We start from the raw sequence: 17,256 nt of genomic DNA, 5'->3' as shown, positions 1-17,256 counted from the left end.
GTGGTATTATAAAATTACCAGTATCCTTGTGTGTTTTAATGTATTCATTTTAGTTAAAATGTGAAGGAGTTCATGTTTTCAACTGACCCAAAGACAACAGAATGGCAAAAAAAATAGTTTAGCTTTAGCAGTTATATTAAAACAATAAATACATTAATTATGGTCCATAAGTGCAGCTACAACTAGCTAACGCATTAGATTGTCAAGAACAAAAGCAACATCAAGCAACATCATGCACAAGGAACAAAGAAGTAATAACTAAGAAACTAATTAACATCAACATTTAGACCACAAAAATTAAATCAGAAACAAAATAAACAAGATATGAAGCTCAGCAGAAGCCTTCAATGTTTCCTTCTCACAACTCTTTCACTTTTTCCTCGTCCAATCACACGATCACAGCTCCTCCATAGACCAATCATCACTGACAAGTTTAAATCAGTGTCACCTACTGTCAGTTACAGAGCAGCAACACGTCCGTCCTCCTCCCCTCACACCTCCAGTCTTCATGGTTCCAGCTCCGATCCAGTTCAGATCCAAGGTCCTCTAAATGTCTCTAGTGCTCCTCTGCTCCAACTGGTCTCAAAACATTGTCACCCTCGACTACCGTTCTCCTCCCTTGCTCTCCTTCCGTCCCGGCCTGGTTGCAGCAGAAGAATGTTCGCTGAGAGTCTGGTTCTGTTTGAGGTTTCTGCCTCAGTTTTACCTTGCTATGGTTGCTCTTGTGATTAACTACGACCTGTTTTCTTCATATTAGTGTTTTTCAAATAACTTAAGTTAACTCATAATATTTAAAAAATATTATCCATCCATCCATCCATCCATTCATCCATCATAACTACTTTCAATAGGTTGTTCCGATAAGAAAGGACCCTAAACTAGACACAAGTTTCAAAATAATATCATTAAAAAAGTGAAAAATGTTGCAGGAGCAGCTTCTGGCTTTCTGTGTTAAAAGTTGTGGCATTTAAACTTCACCCTCTGAGAGCTTTAACTGGACTGTTTAAATCTGCTCAGGGCTTCAGCAGGGTTTTGTTCAATCTACGATGCAGGGTACACCTGGAGTTCAAGGGTTATGTTTTGATGGCTCTCCTTTCCTAAAAAACATTGAGCCACCTCAATTTATCCACTGACCTGGATATGCCCTTTTAGAGAAATACAGAATGAATGGCTGTTTCACTTGTCGATGAGTCAGTGAATCCACTTCTTTTTTGGAAAAGCTGTTAATGAAATGATAAAAAGTCTTTTTTTTTTCTTTTTTTTTTGCTTAATGACTCATTTTGGATGAGGATGTAGCTGGCAGATTACAAATGTGCTTTTTGTGATGATCTTCCAGCTGTGTGGGAAAGAGGTCAGGTCATTGCTCAGGATGATATTTGCTCTTGCACACCTCGTCTCACTTGCCTCAGCTCCACACGACCTTCAACAGTTTACAATACAAACAGCCAATTCAGGGAGAAGCTTCGAAAAACTCAGATTGACTTCTGAACACAGAATGGAAAGAGAGCTGAGTTATTAAAGGGCAACTAATGTGAAACTCGAACTCTCCTGATTTTATGAATAAAAATTACTTACTTTTACTTACATATTTCAAACGTTGAAGTCTTCCTTTCCAAGATGCAGTAAAGTTACATCATGACCATGTTTTGAACTTATTACTTTATAAAGTTGTCCCCTGGATGGATGGATGGATGGATGGATGGATGGATGGATGGATGGATGGATGGATGGATGGATGGATGGATGGATGGATGGATGGATGGATGGATGGATGGATGGATGGATGGATGGATGGATGGACGGATGGATGGATGGATGGATGGATGGATGGATGGATGGATGGATGGATGGATGGATGGATGGATGGATGGATGGATGGATGGATGGATGGATGGGTGGGTGGGTGGGTGGATGGATGGGTGAGTGGATAGAAGGATGGATGGATGGATGGATGGATGGATGGATGGATGGATGGATGGATGGATGGATGGATGGATGGATGGATGGATGGATGGATGGATGGATGGATGGATGGATGGATGGATGGATGGATGGATGGATGGACAAAAATAAATATATGAAGAGTTTATAAAATCAAATCACAATAAATATCACAAATATTCTATCTCTATTTCTATATCCCGCACGGGATAAGTATTACCTGGGGACCTCAGTGTTCTGTAAATTACCCTCCTCTCCTCTGTGTTATTTTAAGTGCATTTACACAGGATAAGCGACGTCTGTAAAATAGTATTTTACTGACATTACCTAGAGATACAGATCTAAAAAGGAGAGCAATTACTGAAAGAGAAAGTTAGTGTAACCAAGCGTTCTTCGTTTAGAGACCATAAAGTGGACAACCGTTTATTTACTTTAGTTTCCAAACTTATGCAGACGCTCAACAGCGAGAGCGCTGCCCTGCACATAAATGTGCCCCAACATTATTCTTACAGAAGAGACACAGTCTGTAACAGTGGTGTAACCGAGTGTATTTGTGTGGGAAACAACAAGGCTAGAACTTAGTTTGTAGCTGTGCAGCGCGCACGTCTTCTTTACTTTCGTCACGTCGAACACATCCCCAACAACAAAAACGAAAGCGATCAACTTCCCTTTCAACCCCTTCAAAATAAAACACAGAGGTAAATATTAATACAATGGCTAGTGCCTAGAAGTCCGTTACAGTGGCATATATGCATTCAGAATTACAAACACAGACATTCGGATTCACACAGGACTAGTATTATCACCCGAGGTCTGTGTTTGGTAGATTACTTTCGGTAATTTGCAGCGTAATTATTAGATTACAAATCACAAACATGGCGCATTCGCACCGGATTAAAACTCAGACCTTCTCCGTAATTATTACAAATTAACAGAGGTCCCCAGGTAATGCTTATCTCGTGCGAATAGGGCTTATGATAACTTTCCTATTCCATCTCTTGTGAACTCAACAAGCCAGTGCTACCTATGATCTGATCCCGACCAACTTCACTAATGGTTCCTAACTTTTCTCAATCACACACACACACACACACGTGTTGAAGTGGTGCCACTTAAGTCTGATAGCAAAGTATTGAAACCTCAGTCAAACAAATTCTTCTGATTTCCCTTCATCTACTACAGCAGAACATGAAGCCTCCGGATGTTAGGAGGCACAAAAGGACAGTGTGGCCATTAGCCAGACCTGATTTAATTAAAGCTATGAAGACGATTGAAAATCCTAAATGAGCCACAACAAAGCGTGCCCGAACAGAGTGATGAGTCTCAGATGGGAACATCATTATCACCTGTAAATGCATATTATCCTGAGATTAATGGAGGAAAGGGAACGGAGAGTTACCCCGGTGAAACCCAAGGGACCGTTTCAGCGCCGCCTAATGTCTCTGGAATGAAAATTGAATCATCTTTAGAAGAATAGTTGTCTGTTCAGGTGTGACGTTGATTCATTCTGTCGTGTCGCAACAGGTGCAGGTTCAAGCGAGATTTGATTGCTGCGCCACATGAAGGCGTCTATTTTTAGTCCCTAAACTACCTTTTAAGAGGTTTCAAACACATAACACGATTAGCGACATGAATGAGATAATGGCTGTTGAGAGGTTCAGAATTATAAATTAATTTCCAGTCAGGTAATAAATACAATGTAAATATATGTGACGTGTGATATAAGATTTAAACGGATTATTTAAATATCATTTTACTTAAGTTAATACAAATAGGGGAACAAAAATCAATAATGTCAAATTAAAACAAATTACAACTATTTTGGAAATAAACCAAAACACAGCAACGTTAATACGGTTGAACTGTTAAGTAAATTTCAGGTGAAGAAGAGAGTGCAGACAAGGAAGAACGACAAGTGCAACGGCTAGAGTGAGAAGTAAGGTTTATAGGACAGTAGTCTATAGAAGAGTCAGAGTTGAAGATGCTCAATTTTTCAATGTGTTTTCTTCAAATATTCAATCCTTAAAAAGATGCTCAACTTTGCTCTTGATCACGTTTTTAAACACGCAATTTCCTAAATATGAAACTTGTAATGTTAGTGTGGACAAAGTGTATGATGTTAACAGTTAATGTGGGGATTTAAAACTTGTGTTGTCTAAATGAACACTCGAACCCCAACGTCACAGAGGCCTGAGGATGTATGAAGTTATAAAGGTGTGTTGCCACTCTTTTGTCATTTGACAAATAACTTCACAATGTGCAGTTGTAAGCGAGGGAGAAGTTATTTCGGTCCATGGCTGTTTTTTAAGGTGACAATGAAATCCAGGTCTGTAACTCAGGGCAGTTCTGAGCTCTCGGATAAAGCAACTCTCCGGTCTCCATCCGAACTAGAAAAAAATAAGAAGCGTGTGTAGCATTTTCAAAAGAACTCCTTGATACTTTTTTTTTCTGAGAGTATTAATACATCGGATGGAAAGCCTGAAGAGGAACGATTATGATTCTATTTCAGTTGGATGTTAATCCACTCCTGTGTCGTCTGCCGCAGGAGGCTTCCTCACTGTTCCCACACTCAGTATGTAGAAAGACGGTCCTGTAAGAACTCAGTGGGCGGAGAAGCCGCAGTCGTTTGCTCTGATACAGAATTTCTCACCACGATAACAGACTCTGCTCTCGAATTTGCATCACACTTTTTACCTCTGGTCGAACTCAGCGGGGGAAAAATCTCGATGAAGGAAGTTGTGATATATTTGTTTAGTCCCTCAGATTCACACTAAGATTCCAACAGGCAAGTATTTTGTGAACTCCAAAATGAAAAAAAAAATGGAAAAATATGTGTTATTGTCAAAACCGATTTATACGTATTTCCAAACAAGTTTTTAAAGTATTGCAAAACACATTTTAATATATTTCCAAACACATTTTAACGTACTGGCAAACATGTTTTAAAGTATTTTTAAACGTGTTTTAACGTATTTCTAAACATGTTTAATGTATTTCTTAACATGTTTTAACGTATTTCCAAACATGTTTTAATGTATTTCTAAACACGTTTTATGTATTTCTAAACATGTTTTAACGCGCCACCAAATATGTTTTAACTTATTTCTAAACATGTTTTAATGTATTTCCAAACTTGTTTTAACATCTTTCTAAACATGTTTTAATGTATTTCTAAACATGTTTTAACGTATTTCTAAACATGTTTAATGTATTTCTTAACATGTTTTAACGTATTTCCAAACATGTTTTAACGTATTTCTAAACATGTTTAATATTTCTTAACATGTTTTAACGTATTTCCAAACATGTTTTAATGTATTTCTAAACACGTTTTAATGTATTTCTAAACATGTTTTAACGCGCCACCAAATATGTTTTAACTTATTTCTAAACATGTTTTAATGTATTTCCAAACTTGTTTTAACATCTTTCTAAACATGTTTTAATGTATTTCTAAACATGTTTTAATGTATTTCTAAACATTTTTTAATGTAGACTCGGGCTCTGCTTAAGTCAGCCCTTTTTGTTTTCTTAAGCTGCTATAGGCTTAGATTGCTGGAGGAGTTTTAGACACTGAGCTCTGTATATCCTTCTTTTCTGTTTACATTCTTCACCTGTGCAGTTTAAACCTACACTTTTTATTTCTCTCCCGGAGCCCCAGGGATCCACCTCCAGAGCTGCTGCTGATCCAGGATCTTCACCACTTCATCAGATCCAGAGTTCTCTCCAGCATCTCCATGGACTCTTCTATACTCTCCTCTTTTCTCTCACTGTATCCTCCCTCACTCTTCTCTTCATCCATCTGTTCCCCCCCATCCTTCCTCCCAGCCCGTCACAGCAGGAGGCTGTCAACAATGAGTCTGGTTTTGCTCCAGGTTTCTGCCTTCGAAAAGGAAGTTTTTCCTCGCCAACGCCACTGTAATGGACATGCTCAGTAACACACACTAGACAGAGACAGAAAGCACAGAAAAAGGGACTTAACAACATCGATATGAAAGTAAATATTGTTTCAGGACTGCTGCTTAAAACTGTCTTGACTCTGACTTGTATGCATTTTTGTGTTTAACTTTGTTTTTACATGAGTGGTCAAAAAAAAGTGTTGTGTCACTGTGAATTTATTGAAATGTACACAATCTGAATTTTAAAAATGTTTCCTTACTTGTCTTTGTGTGTATGTGTACCATTTGCCAGTGTACAAATCTGCTGTTTTTCTAAACCTGGACATTAAAAGAAAGGGCCCCAGGATAGTGTTTTAAGGGCCACAGGTTAATATTGCATTGAAATGTGTCTTGAACAGTGAAGAAGGGAACAAAATGTATTTTTTTCAGAGACGTCTTTTCTCTCCCTCTGAGAAAGAGTGAGTCCATGTACCGACTGAATTCCCCGAAAAACTTCTAAATGAAGCTGAAGTTTGAGAAAATGGCGTCTCATTTGAAAAGACATTCATTGTTCAGACGTCACTGGATATGACGAAGCGAATATTGGTCCTGAGAGATCTTAAAGTAACTGACAGGTGTTTAAACTTGACTAGAACCAAACCCCACAGAAATCCAGATATACTTCAAAGTTTTCCTTTGAAATTCTACATCAAGGTAATCCATCAAGTATTTTTAGTGATAATGTTGCTTATATTTTTGTTTCATCTGTCAATATTTGTGTGTTTATTTTGTATTATTTCCTATAATTTTTCAATTTTCATACCACTTTCTTACTGTGGTATGTGCAGTGTGAGGAGTCTGGTTATCTTTTCAGCTCCTTTTCTAGTTCAAACACTCCTTTTGTCTCTTTGATGCTGTTGTTGGTAATATATTTTAGAATTTGAATTGATAATAATTCTTTAATTATTCAGCTAATTCAAGAATTATTATCAATTTGTTTTGCCTTAAATAAATGTTGAATGTTTTGACGAAAAGATCCCCAAGATTCCCAAGCTGTAGAAAGTTATTTTCTCTCGTACATAATTTGACTTTTAAAGTGTGTTATTTAAAAAAAAAAAAAACTACGGTGTCCCACTAGGATCTAAAACCCATAGAAATGGGCAAAACTGGGGCCCATTTGAAACATGAAACGGGTTATTTTCTAACCTAATCTGAAGTTAATGGATTCAAATTATTGTTATTTTTATAGATATTTTGTTCTGAAGCTTTCTAACTTTTTCAACTCCACCATTTTTGAAACGCTAAGGTTAAAAATGGCCTCAAGCGACACAGACATATTTTATAATTTGTTACATTTTAAGGCTCGACACTAATCTCAATGTCTGCGACCTGGACCCCGAGAGTGGATTTCGAACCTCAGTCAATTTGGAAATTGAAGATGATGAGAATGATGGCGTTTGGCAAAAGCAGCAGCTATTAAGGGATGAGGATGCAAAACTTTTCAAGGTGACTTTTTTCAACTCAATGTGTTGCTTATATACACAATATACACTTGTGTAACTGATTATAGAAGCGTAAGAAGTGAAAAATGCCAACATATCGATTCTTCAATTAAATTATCATGAACTATTCTTTTCTCGTTATATTTGTACAAACACATTTTACTTTTAGTTGAACCAGACATGCAGATTAACAAAAATGAAAGAAAACAAGGCTGATATTACCATTTTACATGACTTTGTTTTGGGGTTTTTTTCAATATAAATGACTAAAAACTGAGTTTACATTTGCGTTATCCCCTGAAGATAATACCAGGGACAGTCAAAATAATTGTTGTCATGTGTTACTGGATCAGTGGGTGTTTGAGTTAAGTTAAGTTAAGTTTGATCCTTTTGTTTGGTCGTTTGGAAATTAAAATAGATAAAACATCATTTATTTCTTTATATTGGAGGCAAAGATCACAGTGTGTGATCTTAATAAAGCACTAAACACCTGCATGTGAAACTGAGAGTTAATCTGGATTATCTATAGGCAGATTTAGTCGACGAAGAGAAACTCAAATATATCTCGTCCAACCAAGGCAATAAATTGCGGTCATGCAGGCGGGAACATCAGAGAAAACGTTTGTGCGATTGGGTTGAAGTTTCTATTTAATACTTTACCTTTTTACTAGTCATGGGTTGATGAAGCTTCATGAGCTCAGTAGGTGTTGCCTAGAGGATCTTTGGGAGGTCGGACTCTGAAGGTTTTCCAAGACAGGACGCTCTTCTGAGGTGGTGGGGAACGCTTGAGGACTAGGGACTGAAGGCATCGAGGTTTTTACAGGGTGACTTCATCTGGAAGGTCATTTGTCCTGATCCTATTTCTTCATATAACTCAAGGTCTTGAGTTTAAGGTCTTGTGTTGACATAGATGTTTCACCTGTAGCTAGATAGACTTTTGGTCCTTAAATTCAAGAAGAAGCATTACGTACATTATCTATATTCCTTTTTCTAAATATTTTTCTTGGTTTAATTTTGCACAGTCATGACTCACAGCACGTCTTTCTTACTTATTACTTTAATAATACTCTTGACTACACAACATTTGTCTGGAAGACCCTGCAGGAGAGTCTTTCAAACAATAAAACAATGAGTCAGAGACAGTGTTTTCATTTAAAAATACCTACTGGGAGACTTTTGTGATGTTACAAGGAAGGTAAAACAATCTAACAAGAGCCTTTATTTCATTTTGTGCACACAATAACATTTCAAATGCAAAATAGGACAATTTATGGAATAACATTTGTATTATAACGACACTAGATGAAGCTGTAAAAAAAATATGTACCCCCTGGAACTTTAACGAACGTGTTACTGGAAAGTGACTATGACAAAAACAATAAAATGTGAAAAAAAGGCCATGGCCGTCAGCACGGTGTCAAACAAACGCTCCCTCTTTAGGATATTTTAGCCAAATGTTGTACACTGAAGCGTAACGTTATCTATTCATGCAGAGTCAGACGGCTCGTGTAGCGAAATACCTTAGTCAGTTTAATCACCATTTGGTGGTTCCGAGTCCAAACAGCAGATGTTGTTTGTGTTCTAGTTCTGAATGAGGCGGCAGACATGATGTCACGCTGGCTGCCTCTGAGTCTCTCACTCACTTCTTAATGAGACGCGTTCAGAACTACATGAAAGGAAAAAAAAAAGAAGCACATATGTGAGTCAAAGAGAGACGGGGTTCACGGGCAGGTACGGGAGTCTAGTAGAGTTCTAGCATTTGTGGTGCTGAATCTGCGACTCACATAGATAATCTTCATTCGTCATGTCCCATTGTTTATGTCCTTCGAGCTCCAATCCATCACTTGGCTCAGTCTCTGTGGTCCCATCATTTCCTCGCTTCTTTATTGTTTCCTTCTATTCTCTTTAGACAAAGTGCAGCCTCACTTCAATCCAAACCCTGTGATTTGTGAGCATTTATGGGGGAAACAAGCGTTATTATCCGCGCGCTCCGGTGTCATTTTCTATCGTAAAGCCTATTTGTGGGATGCATTAAATCCCATCTTGACACAAGTTGCATTGAAATCGGAATAGATGGAGCCTTCAATTGCTCTTTCAGTTTATGCGGCAGTCAAACATGTCCCGGCACATAAACGCACAGACTCACGTCGCAGATTTTTATTATCGGTCGTCCTCGAGAACAGCTTTCATACATCCGTCCACCACTGCTGAGGCCCATCATTCACCTTCGCCTTCAATTCGCACCAAATAATGTCTCGTCTCGACTTGTTTTCCCTCGCTCAGGCTACATCCCAAAGGGACCCCGAGGCGTTCCTAGACCAGCTGAGAGACATAGTTAGTATAGCATAGTGTGTCCTGGGTCTGCCCTGTTGTCTCCTCCCGGTGGGACATGCCTTGAACACATCCCCATGGAGGCGTCCTGGAGGCGTCCTAATCAGCTGCCCAAGCCACCTGACCCGGATCCTCTCAATGTGGACTAGCAGCGGATCTACTCCGAGCCTCTCCCGGATTACCTTTCTTCTCACCCTATCTCTAAGGGATATGCCAGCCCCCCTGCGGAGAAAACCCATTTTGGCCGTTTGTACCTAAAATCTTGTTCTTTCGGTCACTACCCACCCTTCGTGACCATAGGTCAAGGGTGGGACGTAGATCGACCGGTATACAGAGAGCTTTGCCATTTAGCTTAGCTCTCTCTTTACCACTAGGGATTGCTGCAGCATCTGCATAACTGCGGTCTCGTGAACAAGACCCCAACTCCTCTACCAATCGGGGGAGGATCTCATCCTCAACCCGGAGAAGGCTCTCCACCTTGTTCCGACTGAGAAAAGATTATACAGAATATGTTCATCGCTACAGGGATCCAAAGATTTTTTTTTGTCTTCCTTCCACTCACACGGTTCACCCGACTCATGGCTAACCATCATTTATTAATGCATCCACTAGTCTCTGCATATATTATTACTTTTCTGCTGGAATTACCATAATTGTTCCGATGATGAGCCAGAACACGCTTCGTCCATTCTTTCATCATGTTGAGCGTTGTTCAGTGCAGGATCATGGGAGTGTGGAGTGCATTTTGTGTTTGTTTGGTGATACTTCTGAACTCAGCAGTCACTCTCAAGAGGAATCGTACCTGAGGTAGTTTGATTAGGCTACATCCAAAAAAACTAAATACCACAGTCATGTTAGGTAATGGGCTTTTATTGAACATTAATACAAGTTTTTTAATGTCATCGTATCTCACTGAGACAAAAGGTAATCTAGATCAAAATGATCTGGCTTTGGAAATCCCCTTTTTAGCAAATTCATCTTTTTTAATAATGTTTTATTATAGCAACATTGGAATGGGTCACTCTAATCTAGATTAACAGTTTTTTTAAATGACCAAATACAGATTACCAGTGCTCTTAATGGAAACACGTGATCACAATGTGGGCTACTAGCAATGTAAAGAACAACAGGTGTTAAAGGTTTTTATTTTATTTTAAGACACAAACAAACAATGAGACTATCATCCATCTTAACCAATTATCTGACCCACGACAAATAAATGTGCAAATGTACAATAGTTAAACAAAAAAATGGAATGTTCAGGGTTCTTCATCCAGCATTTCCAAGCCCTTTTTTTTGGAGGTAGAAATTATTTTTCATAGGTTCAACTCTGATAACTTTTTTTTTAATTAATATAAAGTGATGAAGGACAGACTTATTTGAAGTATAATTTTTGCTTGTTCTTAGACACTTATTTTATTTATAATTTAATCTACTGAAAGGCATATTTGGCTGCATGTACTTTGATATACTTTATTAATTTAATAATTGTACTGTTCCTTTACTGAAATCCAACTTGAAATCCTAAACTCTGTTGGGATCAGGATAATCCTGATTTTCTAAACAACACAAACTGAAGGTCCACATTTAAACTAGAACTGGGTTACAATCAGATTTTGCACTCCTTTTTGTCCATTTATGAATAATCCATTTTCAAGATTTAATTCAATCACACGACCAAAATCAATGAAATGACCTTTTAACCACTGGTCCTATCAGCTACCTTTGAGATCATAGACTCTTTGTAAGATGAGGTCCATAAGACTCGAGGTAACCATGTATTATTCATGTTAAATGCCTGTGAGATCCTACCATACCATTCACATCACAGCTGAGTGAGCACATCTATGAAACTCAGGGTTCATTCTTTAGAGACAAAAGGCATCAAACTGTTTGGAGGACAAATACGGATGTTCACGGCGAAAACAATGTTTTTTATGCTCAATGGCAGTTCACTTATAGATGATGGAAAAAGAATGTTCAGGTTTGCAGCAGAAAAATATGTCATTGAATAATATGGTGTGATGTCATAGTCAATTTACAGATCTATTCATCGATTCTAATTCATTTTTCATTTCTTTCTTATGAGGAACATTAAAGTGGTTGAGTGGAAAATAGATTTTCTCACAATTTAAACTATATTGATTGGTTTAAAGCATGTATAAATAAAGTATAAAAGGAGATTGTCAGAGCTATAGACAACTCTTTACCTTCACAATGAAAATATATTATTTGTCTTGTATTTCTTTTTCAAAGTATTTTTGTAGGAAGTTAATAAACATCTTGATGCTATTTTTTTATTTTGATACACAGAATTAATATAAAATTATATTAACTATATTAAACTATGACCAAAATAAATTTAAATTTAATTCTTCATTTTCCATGAACCAGGAGAAGAGATTTTGCCCTTCGCTGACTTTTTTTCGACCACATAAAGGAAAAAGCAGCAGAAAATTAATAAATAAATGAATAAGAGGAGCTGATCCTCATCCAGCCCAGGAGAAAGTGGACTAGAAATATAATAAATAATAGAGCTGCTCTCCTGGTGAGAGGGTCGCTATGCTAGCTTGCATTACAATGTGTAATGGCATTTCTGGTTAACTTTCATGTTGGATCTGAAAAATATATGTTGTAGGAAGAAACAAAAAAGTTAGTTTTCATACAAATGATGAAGGCGAGTTATTGCTTCAGTAAAACACATTACAACACACCAATGATCCCTCGAATGATCCCGATCGTAACTGTAGTTTCTACGAAAGTGACCCAACATCCCAGGAATCGATACAGAGCAGTGGACATTAATATAAATTGGGTGCAGGGTTAGAACTTCTTCTGTCCACTGGACAGTGGATGATTCATTATCCGCTGACTTGCTCATCAGCTTTTTGCTGTGAAGAAATGAAGTGATGATGTATCTCACGATAGAGAAGTTGATCTAATACTTTGCTCTAGCACTTTGCTCGTTCTTTGTCAGATTAATTTACAAATAAAGTTCCGGTGAGCCGGAAGATGGTGCAACGTTATTTATATCTGCGATGATAGAATTTAATTTTCCTCAACACTGACTCCAGTTTTTACTTTTTGTGTGTGATGTGTGTGGAGGTGGTGTGTGAAATGTGTGATTTGGTGTGGGAGTGGAAAGAGGATTTTTGTTATGTGAAACTTTTCTGAAGTCGATGCCACGTGGCCTGCAACCATGGGAAGATAAAAATGAAATAATGAGTCAAAGAGCTGTGAGTCTATAGCACAAACTCGATTACATATCATTTATTTTCTTCAGCCTCTAGGAACTATATATATATATTTATATATATATATTAAGATATGTTCAAAAGGCATGTTTTAGTTTTTTTAAACAATTGATAATATTTTCATTAAAAAAGTTATTTTTGTAATAGTATAATGTTATTTCCATTAATCATTTTATTGATTTTTCTCATCATCTCATGTTTATATTTATCGAAAATGTGATTTTGAATTTGATATGAAGGTGAACGACCTCCACTGCTGCATATGTATTTATGGAAGCCAAGGAGGTCGTTCACTTTGACCCTGAGAAAACACAAAGGGTTAAATGGACGTATATGTCGTGTTAAATAAGAAATAAAAATACGTTTTTGTTTTATCATTTATTGTTTTTGTCATGACCCTGTATTGTTTTTTTTCTATCTAAAAAATGTGTGATTTGGAATTAGATATGATTTAATGAGGTGAACGACCTCCACCATTGCATTTGTACTCTATTTATATTCATTTTGACCATGAGACAAAAAAGGGTTAAAAATTAACATTTTAAGTGGTTAAATATGTCAAGTTGAACAATAAAGAAATACATGTTATTTCCATTCATCATTTATTGATTTTTGTCATCATCCTGTACATTTTTATCTAAAATGTGATTTGGAATTACATATGATTTAATAAGAAGAACGACCTCCACCATTGCATTTGCATTGTATTTATTTCCATTTTGACCCTGAGACAAAACAAGTGTTAAAAATTAACATTTTAAGTGGTTAAATATGTCAAGTTGAACAATAAAGAAAAATGTTTTATTTCCGTTCATCATTTATTGATTTTTGTCATCATACTGTACATTTTTATCTAAAATGTGATTTGGAATTAGATATGATTAAATAAGAAGAACGACCTCCACCATTGCATTTGTACTGTATTTATATTCATTTTGACCCTGAGACAAAAAAGGGTTAAAAATTAACATTTTAAGTGGTTAAATATGTCAAGTTGAACAATAAAGAAAAACATGTTATTTCCGTTCATCATTTATTGATTTTTGTCATCATCCTGTACATTTTTATCTAAAATGTGATTTTGAATTTAATATGATTAAATAAGAAGAACGACCTCAACCATTGCATTTGTATTTGCTTTATTTTCATTTTGAGCCTGAGACAAAACAAGGCTTTAAAAAGTAACATTTTAATTTGTTAAATATGTCAAGTTGAACAATAAAGAAAAACATGTTATTTATATGGCTATTTATTGATTATGTCTTAAAGTTTTTAATCAGATCAGATATCAGAATCAGAAACTTTATGGCCAGTAAACGTAAGATAGAATTTTTGTTTTTGTGGTGTCGGTACAGAATAAAAGAAAGAAAATAAGATAACACACAAAATAAGCGACAGAAAACAGAATTTAAATTCAATGTGTTTGCGCTGTTGATCTTTTCACTGGAACATCTCGACACAAATATCATGAAAACGAAACGAGTCTGTTTCAGAAAAGTTCCTCTGACTTATATACTTATATACGTTATAAAAAAAACACCAATCCACGGACGCAGAAACGTCTCGTGCACGGCCGTGTCGGGGGGTGAGAGTGGCGGTGACGTCAGGGGGGGAGCTGCAGGGGAGGAGAGAGACGCAGAACCTGGACCAGGAGCGCGTCTCTCTCCTCCAACAACAACTAAAAAAAACTTCTCCAGACGCGCCGGAGAAGAAGGAGAAAGAAGAAGAAAAAAGAAAGGGATGAATAACAAGTCCGTCGACTCCAACTCGAGTCCCGGCGGGTCTGGGACGGTGGACCATGAGCTGGTGGTCACTTCTACCTTCGGGACGCTCCTGTCCGTGGTCTACATCGTGGGGGTCTCCGGCAACGTGTACACGCTGGTGGTGATGTGTCACTCCATCCGCTTCGCCACCTCCATGTACATCTCCATCATCAACCTGGCGCTGGCGGACCTGCTCTACCTCTCCACCATCCCCTTCGTGGTCTCCACCTACTTCCTCAAGGACTGGTACTTCGGGGACGTGGGCTGCCGGATCCTGCTCAGCCTGGACCTTCTGACCATGCACGCCAGCATCTTCACGCTCACGGTCATGTGCACGGAGCGCTACCTGGCGGTCACCAAGCCGCTGGACACCGTGCGCCGGTCCAAGAGTTACCGCAAGGGTCTGGCGTGGGGGGTCTGGCTCCTGTCCCTGGTCCTCACCGTGCCCATGATGGTGATGGTGGCGCAGACCACTCAGAAGGTCCCAGGTGGAGGGGTGAAGAGGATGTGCGCCCCCACCTGGGCGCCCCTGGCTTACAAGGTGTACGTGACGGTGCTGTTCTGCACCAGCATCATGGCCCCCGGGCTCATCATCGGGTACCTGTATGTCAAGCTGGCCCGGACTTACCTGGAGTCCCAGCAGAACTCGGAGGTCATCGGCAAAGGCGGGAAGAAGTCCCCCAAGCAAAAAGTTCTGATCATGATATTCACCATCGTGCTGGTGTTCTGGGCCTGTTTCCTGCCCTTCTGGATCTGGCAGCTGCTGCCCCTGTACCACAACAAGCCCCTGAGCCTGGCCCCCCAGACCCACACCTGCATCAACTACCTGGTGGCCAGCCTGACCTACAGCAACAGCTGCATCAACCCGTTCCTGTACACGCTGCTCACCAAGAACTACAGGGAGTACCTGAAGAACCGGCACCGGAGCTTCTACAGGTACACGTCGTCGTTCAAGCAGCGGCCCCCCAGCCTCTACTCCTGGGGGAAGTCGGCCTCCTCCAGCAACCAGTTCGAGCTGACCTCCGAGACCCTGGTCATGGGAACGCTCAGGTGACCGGCCAGAACCTGGAGGAGATTTGTTTGAAACCAAAAGTGGTGAGTGAGACGCAAACTTTACTTTAGATGGTTTATCTTCAGCTGAAATAAGAATCAGTTTCGCTCCAGGATATTTAATATAAACAAATATATTAATTAAAAATGTAATTCTGGAGTGCTGCTTTAAATGGTCGACTAAGTTACATCAGGAAAAAAAAATTAATTATAAAATATATTGGAATATTGTTCCAAGTCCAACTAATGTGAAGAACCAACTCTCCTGACTCACTCACATGTTTCAAATGTTAAAGTCTTCCTCAGGATGCAGTAAGTCTCTCATCATGACCATGTTTTGAACTTATTACTTTGTAAAGTTCTCTCCTGTCTGAAATCTCAGCGAACGAGAGGTTACGAGAGTGGAGTCCATTATGACGTAATAATGGCTTCACGCCTCCTCCAGCCAGCTGTAATCACGTCCGCTTTGTTGAGTCCCTAGAGGTGAGGACTTCCAGGATTGATGATGCGTGGTGACAAACCTCAATGATTGACCAATCACAGCAGAGTGGGTGTGGTTATTAAAAAAAAGGATTTTACCTCCAGAAAAAAGTAGGGGATTTTTTCAAGTGGGCGGGGCTTTGTAATAATCACATTTTCTAATGTAAATATTTAAATGAAAAGAGAGTTTTGTACAAAAAGACACTGATGATACAACAGAGTCCAATATCTATTTAAGACACACTTAAATTAAATTAGTATCCCTTTAATATATAAAAAAAACAGTTTTGTGAAAAAGTCTCAAGGTTTGCAGGCCAAATCTGGCCGATATGTAATTTTTTCTGGCCCACAAGACATTTAAATATATTATTGGAGCCTTTATTTTCGTCTGGTTAAATTTAAGGTGTATTTGTTTGTACACATTTCATTATACCAAGAAAATCTGAGTTTAATTAAAGAATTAACAATTTTCTTGATAATAAAACCTAAGTTCTTACATCAATAGTTATGACATTGTACTGACAAATACAGTGATTTTAAGCATTCCATGTTTTCTTGTTTACACACAGAAGTTACGAGAAAAAAAAAAATCAATCAAGTCGGTGTGTGTTTGAAGGCCAGGCTGAGATGAAGCTTTATTATTATTGTTGGAATGATGATGACAAGCTTCTCGAGCGCAGCAGGTTGTAACAAAAGACTCGGAGGAAATCACGTTATTCTCCTCATGTCTGAGCAAAACTCCACCGAGACCCTATTAGGACTGCTACTGCTTCACCCCTCGATGGAGGAGGGGGTTCTCCGTGTCACTGTTCAAAAGAAGACCTCACTTAATAACCGGGTGGTTTCAGCTGAACTTGGTTAAAGGGAAGAAGATGAGTTAAACTCACGAGGGTTCGCTTGAAAACTTGAGCAGTGGAGGCAGAGAGGCACAGAAAGTTCAGGTCCCAGAGCATCACTCGGTGTCAGCATTTAAGATATGGACTGAAGGCTCAAAGTTTGCTCTGAAGACGTGTCAATCTAATATAAACGAAGGCAAATTTCAGTTCAGTTTGAACTA

At 38.5% G+C, this 17,256-nt stretch overlaps 1 protein-coding gene across 1 annotated transcript; it reads left to right on the top strand.

The window, feature by feature from the left end:
* Positions 1-14,637: 14,637 nt before the first annotated feature.
* On the top strand, positions 14,638-15,739 carry LOC148086146 (urotensin-2 receptor). The gene has a single exon (XM_087782871.1). The coding sequence runs from the start codon at positions 14,647-14,649 to the stop codon at positions 15,721-15,723; it is 1,077 nt and encodes a 358-aa protein (XP_087638997.1). The 5' UTR covers positions 14,638-14,646; the 3' UTR covers positions 15,724-15,739.
* The last annotated feature ends 1,517 nt before the right edge of the window (positions 15,740-17,256 follow it).

The sequence above is a fragment of the Callionymus lyra genome, chromosome 2 (genome assembly GCF_982586985.1).
Source record: "Callionymus lyra chromosome 2, fCalLyr1.hap1.1, whole genome shotgun sequence".
Lineage (NCBI taxonomy): Eukaryota > Metazoa > Chordata > Actinopteri > Syngnathiformes > Callionymidae > Callionymus > Callionymus lyra.
Note: the sequence above shows the minus strand (reverse complement) of the source record. Positions and strands in the feature narration are given on the sequence as shown.

Coding starts and splice junctions, on each gene's coding strand:
- LOC148086146 (XM_087782871.1), top strand. CDS start 14,647: ATGAATAACAAGTCCGTCGACTCCAACTCGAGTCCCGGCGGGTCTGGG.